The 8,836-nt window shown below is 44.4% G+C and overlaps 1 protein-coding gene across 1 annotated transcript; it reads right to left on the bottom strand.

Annotated features, from left to right (window-relative positions):
• Positions 1 to 1,091: 1,091 nt before the first annotated feature.
• Positions 1,092 to 6,845, bottom strand: LOC123104378 (phospholipase A(1) LCAT3). The gene is made up of 11 exons (XM_044526213.1): positions 6,450 to 6,845; positions 6,258 to 6,349; positions 5,099 to 5,226; positions 4,831 to 4,966; positions 4,699 to 4,750; positions 4,510 to 4,610; positions 4,220 to 4,396; positions 2,486 to 2,643; positions 2,037 to 2,091; positions 1,890 to 1,943; positions 1,092 to 1,540 (listed from the first exon to the last, which is right to left on the bottom strand). Exons 1-11 carry the CDS (start codon positions 6,745 to 6,747, stop codon positions 1,343 to 1,345), a joined length of 1,449 nt encoding a protein of 482 aa, XP_044382148.1. The 5' UTR covers positions 6,748 to 6,845; the 3' UTR covers positions 1,092 to 1,342.
• Positions 6,846 to 8,836: the final 1,991 nt, after the last annotated feature.

Raw genomic sequence — 8,836 nt, 5'->3', positions numbered from 1 at the left:
GAATACTGTACACTTTTTTTTGAGGGGGTTTATAAATATACTGTACACATTTTTTCAATGCTGTTTGCGTCCATGCCGGACGCGTCGGAGATGGGCCGTCCCGTTCTTTTAAATCGGAACCATCTTACCTCCTCCGGCGGTATGGTATTATTTTTTTCTACTGTATCGATCTTTTTTTTTAGAATATTCTGTTGTATCGATCGAACCACCCGTCGTGGATCCTCGCTCGGCACACGCGAGCCGTCGGATCCGGCCCGTTGCCGATCCCACCACCCGCCTGCCAGTCCACCCGGGCTGACCGGGCGTTGCTGCGAGAGAACGGGCCACCGGTTTTGCACTTGTTTGTACAAACTGCAAAACTTGACTACGGATTGTGATCATGGGTCACTTCCGTGTGATAGAGATCATAGCACATTTGCTCATGAAAACAGTCATGCACAATTATGCCCTTTGGCTCTGTCCATGAAACGGGTCCACACTGGTGGCCAACCACGCCTGGAGTACATCAATCCTCTGCTCTTCTTCTTTGGGACGGCACCCGGCGGCTATTGGCCGTTCGGCCCAAATTCCTGGCTGCTTGGTGTATGCCTGTTGGATGTCCGGCAATTGGGTGTCCGGATGTGGCAATTGGCTCTTGCTCCGGCTGGTAGTCATCTATTTGTCCGTCTTCGTGTCCGCCTCCATCATGGATAATGTTCTTCATTGCTTCGTCGTTTGCCGTTGCCGCGCTTGGTTGAGTCATTCTGGCAAGGCACTGGCGGACGAGAGCTCCACGATGGGATTCCGCGACCGGACAAGCGTCAGCGACTCTGTGAAGAGATTAAGTCAGTTGTTGGGGTCGACCATCGGCGACAGGACCTCACATCTAGACCCGAACATGCCTTCACTAGCTCTACTTCAATGTCGGGAAAGATGTTGGCACGACGATGAAGAAACCAAAGGACCTTACTTTCACAGCGATCGCAACGAGAGGAAACTGGGAACCCAGCCACAACGAGAGGAAACTGGGAACCCAGCCACCCGAAGCCGGTGATAGGAGGCAAGGGGACGGGAAATGCCAGCGGAGGACTGTTGAAGCCGATCGCTTGGTCTGATACAAAAATAGTCATAATATTTTGCAAAAGTTTCCAGGTGCATATGATATATATTTATACAATGTAATATATGTCCATGAAGTGTTGCTTCACAATGTTCTGAAACTATTTTGGATTACGCCTGTTCCACACCGTAGACAAGTTTTGTGCACAATCACCAGTACATCTGCGCGTCGTCTCTTCAAGGAAAAGGACCAAAATAATTGTTCCCTCAAGGAAAGCAACGTTACATCTATCAGGACCCGGAGCTAGTCTCTGCGGAGAGTGACCTGATCAGACGTCCTTTCTGGGAGCATGTCCATGATTTGCGATTTCGACACCCTACCCCGTGTGTTCTCGCTTATGCCGAGCCATTTCTTGAGAAGCTTGAACACATTCTCATCACACAGCAGCCCTCGGTGGTCGGCCCTGACGCCTACCCTTTCTTTCGCCGGGAACCCATCAGCCTGTCAGCAAACAGAGATGCATAAGTGCAGGGGAAGCTTGTAAATCCAATATTGTGAATGGCAAGGCTAGGCAAAGGCACGCTATCTGATAAAATTGGTTGTAATAAGATATGCTATCGTCCGAAAAGGAACACAAACACATTGCAGAATGTAAGATGATAAGCATTTGTGTAACACAGGCATAACCACCGTTGCCGGACCCCATGTTAGAGGAGTATAATCAGCTAAAGTACAGCTTAGTGCACCAAAGCTTCTGCTTTTAAAACAGATACCCCCTCCGTCCCACAATATAAGATGTTTTTGCAACTAGATAGTTCGCATACTTCACTATGACAGAAAGAATGGTTACCGTGGCTGATTCGACAGGAACAGTGCAATCTCCATCCACGTATGTGTATGTAGGCTGACAATAGGATAATCACATGTCATTACCATAAACAGACATTGCAAGATTCCAACAAGAACATGTCAGACTTCAAGTAACGGAAGACAGTACCACTGTGCGGCACACTTCTGAGAGATCTCCAATTGGGGAGCTTTCAGAGCCATAGCTGTGCAAAAAAGGAAAGCCAGGAGGAATGAAACGCAGTACATTTGCTATCAGATTCATCAGCTTCTGAATTTATCTATAAGAAAACAACTCTGGTTATCGTTGCAGAAGGAAAAAATACTGAATATAAGCTGATAGCACTTGTTTTGAAGCTTAAAAGTCGACTACTGTGAAGCGAACATCAACAGGAAATTGCTTCATTGTTATTCAATCATATCAGCTATTGTATCGAAAGCTCCCAACTAATGAGCAACACTAGAGTTATAGTACGCTAACAATAATAATGAATCTCACGTACCCTAACAATAATGATGAATCTCACACTATCATTTCTTGAACAGTATAAAAAGTTAAAAACACACGATGTTAGTATTAATTGCCATCATAATACTTACCAAACATCATATGGTGTTTCATAAGATGTCCCATGTATACTATAAAAACTCACGGTATCTGGTAGTTCAGCATTCTCAAGAATACAGCGAGTCTCAGTAGCCCATTTGTAGATGGACATATTGAATGGTAGTGCAATTGTCTTCCCATTATAATTGAGCTACAGAGAGAGAAAATAGAATGAAGTATCAAACAAGTAGCTGACTAAGAGTCAAAAAATACATTATATAGCTTCATGCAAGAGTTAAATCAACTTCCACTTGTTAAAAAAATAATGGAAGGAAAAGTTTTTCTGAGAATAAAACAAGATAAAGTGGGAATGTCTGAATAGTTCATTTTTTTTTTGAAAGGAAAGGTAGATCATGATCTACCTTATGCATTCAAAACGGGCGAGGCCCGGCTGGTTAGAACCAGATTACATGAAGGTGGCGTAAGCGCTGCGACAGTGCAGCTAGCCGTCACCAAGCCTAAAAAGAGGTAGAAAAAGGGGTATGGAAAAGAGCAGCAAAATTACACAGCTTAATCCTATCCTCATTGTTATTCGCACGATTACTCCACAGGCGCAGCAGGTCTGCAATCGTGCTCAACACCTTGCCAGCGGACCATCGTGTGTGCTGGAAGACCTGCTCGTTCCTGGCAGACCAGAGAGACACGGCGCAGGCTGCAAAAACAATATGCCAGAGGTTGCCATATGCAGGGGGTTCCGTGGCGAGTAGAAAAATCTGGAGATCATTGGAGCTTCTTGCCTTGTCTTGCACGCCTGCCCGCTCCCAAACAGCATCAGCAAGCCTGCATCTGAGGATGATATGGCTACTGTTTTCGGTTGCAGGGCACAGGTCGCAGCCATTGTGTGTTGTGATTGACGTCCAGCCTCTTTTGAGAATATTATCTCTTGTGTTCAGTCTACCTCGTAGAGCCAGCCAAAGGAAGACCCGATGTCTGTTGGGTATCAAAGTGTCCCATATTTTTGGAGCAGCTGGGCAAAGGATCCCCCTGAACGTGAGCAGCTCATAGAAGAATGCAGTGGTGACCTTTCCAGATTTCATACAAGGGTTTCTCTGATCTGTTTCAGTGTGAGAAATAGATGGATGCACTCCAACTAGAATCATCAGTAAGGCCTCCATTTCTCTTGTGGCTGTCATAGTTAAATTCGGATGTAGCTTGAGGTTCCATTGTCCATCAGTGAACTGCGAGGCAACAGTGCAATAAGGCGATTGTGCAAAGGTGAAGAGAATTGGGAAAGAGAATTTCAGCCTTCCACAGTCCAACCACCAGTCGTGCCAGAAGGAGATTCTGGATCCATTTCCCAAGGTACATCTCGTTGATTCTATAACTGTCTTGATGGCTGATGCCAGGCAACTCCAGGTAGCAGTGTCTCTATGATGTTTATCCATGGGCATGGTACTGAATAGTTCATTACATTTATAGGTTAAAAAACACGACATAACAATCAAAGGAAACATGCATAGTGCACTGCCACTACCACAAAGAATAAATTCATTTGTAGTGCATATTGTCCCTAAGACCCTGACTGTCGAAAGTAAAAAATATCTGGAATCTACAAATAATGTGTATACTATGAAATTAATGTACTGGACAATGTACATGTGATTTTCATGCGTATTACAGTAAGTCTGTGTCTGGATGTTTCTTGTCTCTAGTAAATGAGCTTGCGTGGCCAGTATACAACAAAAATGGCATTATTATCAAAAACATGTAGAAGTGAGTATGAATACCTCATTATTTTGTAAAGCTTCTTCAAACAGAGAAACACAATCAGTTGCTTCATACAAAACTAGCTCTACTGTTCCATCCTTTTCAGGATTCTTTCGCCAAACCTGAACGAATGGTTTTTCCTTCCACTCAAAGTTTGGATTTGGCAGCATTTCGTAGATTGATGGGCACTCAACCAGCTACATAAAGTGAAGAGGCAGAGATTATTTTTAAATGGCATGGAATAGCTACTGTACAGTAGCAAACATTGATGAGTTCATGAAGCTTAGATGCAACATGGTCAAGAAGTTACCAGTTGGTGCATCGCCCATCGAGAAACGAAAAAGAAACTTTCAAAACCATAAACAAACTGCAGTCCAGTTAGAAGAGAATCATTGATGCATCCTGGGGCACCTGCCAAGATATGAGAACTAATATAAGAAGTGTATCCTATCAAAGGTGAGAAGTGATAGAATATATCAATTGACTGAAAGTGCATTACCTTGAAATGGACAAGCAATGCAAATCCATTTATTAACATACTTTGAAAATATCTAGAAAAATGAAATGGAAAGATTTTAGAAACGAATTTTGGCTGCATAGGCAAAGTGGCATATCAAACAAGAAAACTCACATCATGATTCATAGACATGAAACAGCGTACTAGCAATCCTCCCATAGAATGGGAGATTATGTTTACTTTTTTCCCACCAGAGGCCTTGTAAGCCGTCTCAAGTTTTGCTCTCAAACCAGCCATTGCTTTGTCTATCCTGCCAGATAAAACCATCGTTACAGCACCTTGTGCTTGTGAAACAGAACATGTTTTAGGCTAAGCCACTTTTTATGCTACTGATTATAGCATCCGAATGAACCCACTTAAGTGTTGATTTAGAGGATTGCACCTGTTGCTTTGACGAAAATCATAACCATATCCAAATAGTGTTGTTCCTTTCTCATATCCACAGTCAAGGAGCATATCAATCATATCATGGAAATGGTACACCATAGTCAGATGCAGTAGCTCTACAAACTGAAGTTAAGAGAGATGGGGCACAAATCAGATCACAAAAATTATGCTCTTTGCAACAACTGGTTAAATCAGAGACGGCAATTAATTCAGAAAGGGAGTTCGCTTCTTGAATAATGATTTGAATTACATGATAAAATACCCCTATATGGGGGATTAGCCATCCCATGAATTCTTGAAGTGAACTCATTCGGTATCAACAGCTAAGATACCATTTTTAAGTAAAATTCCCTGTCCAATATTTTTACAATATAAAAAATGTTTATTTTTGTTTCGAACTCAGCAGTTACGGAATTAATTCCACCTGAAATCAACGTCAAAATGTCTAAGTACCAAGAGCAATCAAGCAGGATAAGCATCAGTTTCACCGATGGATTAATTATTCGAACACAAATCTTGTTGATACGACATGCAAGCATGTTAGCAACTTGGCATGTACTATCACTGTTTCATTGCTCCATTTTCAGCTACCAGTTCTAGCCCTGTGATTCCTCATATACTGCATAGATCATTTGATTGAACATTTCACGAGCCAAAGCACGGCTTAATTCCTTGAAGTTAAGAGAATATAAATACAAATTTGATGGCTATAATAGCTCCGGCTCAGTATTTTTTTTCCTGTGTAAGCAACCATGGTCCACATAAATCCATTTTTTTCATCCTAGTCGGTCCACAATCTAAATGCAATTTACAGTCCATATGTACCAAATGCCTGTCCCTATCCTGTTATCCATTCTCCAAGAGCACTAGTAAGTTAAAAGCACAAGAAAGCTCTCCATACGACAGTACGAAACGGATATCCATCACTGATCCCTCTATCTCTATATGTCCACTTCCTCTTCTCCCTTCCCATTTGCCCCAATTAACAGACACCAAGTGTCACAAGAATCGCCCCCAAAAAACTCCCACCGGCCATGCTCACAAAAAGGGGCAAAAAATAAACCTACTGTCAGTGTACAGTTCATCACACGAACGGAAGAAAAGATCCACTATTCAACTCCATTCACTGAACTAGCACCCATAAGCCCACTCACCCAGGAAGGATCGAGAACGTCGATGGCGAAGAGGCCATGATCGTCGTCCGGCACCACAATCTCCACGTCGTCGTCCAACGATTCCACATACCCTGCGCGAGAAACCACAAGAGAGAAGCCACCTCAATCAATCAACCACCCCCACTGCACCGAAACGTTTCATCGAACAGCTGGAGAACACGGACAACCCACCGGTCTGGGCGTTGTAGAGCGACCAGAGGTACTTCTTGAACTCGAGGTCGGCGAGGAGGATGCGCACCCAGACCCGGAGGTCGAACTTGGTGTCCGACCGCCGCCGCGCGTGCAGCACCGACCCGCCCATCCCGGACACTAGCAGCACCGGCTCGCGCGCCCCCTCCTCCTCACCCCCCGCCTCGCCGCCGCCCCCTCTCCGGGACCGACAGCTCCACCGCCGCCTGCGGCCGCGGAGGCGGAGACGGAGGTGGCGCCGGAGCACGCGGAGCCGCAACCGGAGGATGGCGCCGAGCATGGTGGTGCCTGCCTGCCGCTGCCAGCGCTCGCGCTCCCGGTGCGCCGGCCATGGGCCATTGGGCGCTAATAAACGGCTGATAAAATAACGGTGCCGTTCTCTCGCAGCAACGCCCGGTCAGCCCGGGTGGACTGGCAGGCGGGTGGTGGGATCGGCAACGGGCCGGATCCGACGGTTGCGTGTGCCGAGCGAGGATCCACGACGGGTGGTTCGATCGATACAACAGAATATTCTCAATCAGAAAAAGAAAAAGATCGATACAATAGAAAAAAAAAACCATACCGCCGCAGGAGATAAGATGGATCCGATTTAAAAGAACGGGATGGCCCACCTGCTTCGCGTCCGGCATGGACGCAAACAGCATCGAAAAAATATGTACAGTATGTACAGTATATTTATAAACCCCCTCAAAAAAAGTGTACAGTGTTCGAATGTATATAGAAAAATGTTGTATAAATTAATTCGATGGGGGATGTGCTATACATTAGCACTAAGCATTTTTTTTTTTGGCATCAACTATGTTTTTCTTTTAGGTGAAGCAACACGCTCTTTTAGTACCTCCCAAAAACTGAGTTTGTGATGTGCACATTGCGCTCTTGTTTTATCGTTCGTTTTACGACCTCATCAGCTTCGCGCTCTTTTTTTTGGTGTAGGTTAATGAGGCTCTTCTTTTTAGGACACATCTACTAAAGTAGAACAAAGAAGATTCATGCAAGAATCCAGGTAGAAACAATAAAAATATAAACACAATTCAGACATGCCTTTTTGAACTAAAGATGTATTTCACGAAAGGTTTGCGACAGTACAGTATTCTAGTCGGACACTACCATTGGTCCTATTTTCTAAAGACAAAAAGACGCTTGAATGTGGGTGCGGCGTGAGTCCAGCATAGACTCGCTAGGTGGTGAAAGATGACAGAAGTTTGTAAAGATTTTGTCACAAACATAATAAAGGGACCAAACATTTCATACACCTCGTCCTCGTCAAAGAGTTGATCCTCATTTCAAAAAAGAAGGGAGAATACGGCCTCTTTAAGGAAAGCCCCAATGAAGAAGCCGTTGGGGTCGAGCGCCTCGCCAGAGGGGAGGGAGAACACGACCTTTTTAAAGAAAGCCCCAATGAAGCCACCAGGGCCGAGCACCTTGCCAGAGGGGAGGGAGAACACGACCTCTTTGATCTCGTCCGCATCAAAGTCAGCATCAAGGTCACACAAATCACGTCGCTGGTAGCCAAGGGCCTCCCAGTTGATTTTAACAAAGCAATGCGACTTCGTTCCCAGGTGCCCACTGTAATGGGAGTGGAGCGCAAGTTCTTTGTCCTCTTGCGTGATGGCGACCCCATTGGTAGTCCTCGAGCGACTAGATGAAACTTTTCTTTCCGCAATCATTTGCTTTGATGCGGAAAAGTTTAGTGTTCGCATCCGCAGTTCAAATGGTTGTGAGCCCGCTTTGATGCCTCGTTTCAATTTTTTTGGATCGAGAGGAGACCCATGTAGTTGCTCTTAACATTGCAGCGCATAGAGCGTTCCTTATGAGTGAACAAGCGGGATTCCTGTCAAAGCTGCCAAATGATCTCCTTGGAGATCAAGATCTGCGTCTCAATGTCGCGCACCTTCTGACATTGCTAGATCTTAAGCGTCTTAGCGAGGCGGCTAAAAGCTTGACGCTTGTATATGAGGTGGGGTTCCCTGAAGGAGAAGAGAGGCGTGGTTAGAGCATAGCGTAGAGATGGCCTGTAGGTGGGCTGCCGGAAAGAGCATGGCATGTAGATGGCCAATAGGTGATACCACCTCTAGTATGCTCCCATGATACCAATTTTAAAAAGTCAAATTTAAATGTTTTGAAAAAATCTGAAAAAATTGTGGATGTTCAGAACACATATGTCTACAAACTCTAAAAAATTTAGATCAGAAATTCAAAGTACATATAGAGAAACAAAAGAAAAACGGATGTGAATAATTTAGGTTGTGACAATATTCATCCCTTTGTCTTTATTGACACTATTATGCTGAATTTGTCTTTTTTGTTTCTCAATATGTATTTCGAATTTTGATCTAAATATTTTAGGGACCGTAGACACATGTTTTGCG

The sequence above is a fragment of the Triticum aestivum genome, chromosome 5A (genome assembly GCF_018294505.1).
Source record: "Triticum aestivum cultivar Chinese Spring chromosome 5A, IWGSC CS RefSeq v2.1, whole genome shotgun sequence".
In the NCBI taxonomy this organism is placed as follows: Eukaryota; Viridiplantae; Streptophyta; class Magnoliopsida; order Poales; family Poaceae; genus Triticum; species Triticum aestivum.
Note: the sequence above shows the minus strand (reverse complement) of the source record. Positions and strands in the feature narration are given on the sequence as shown.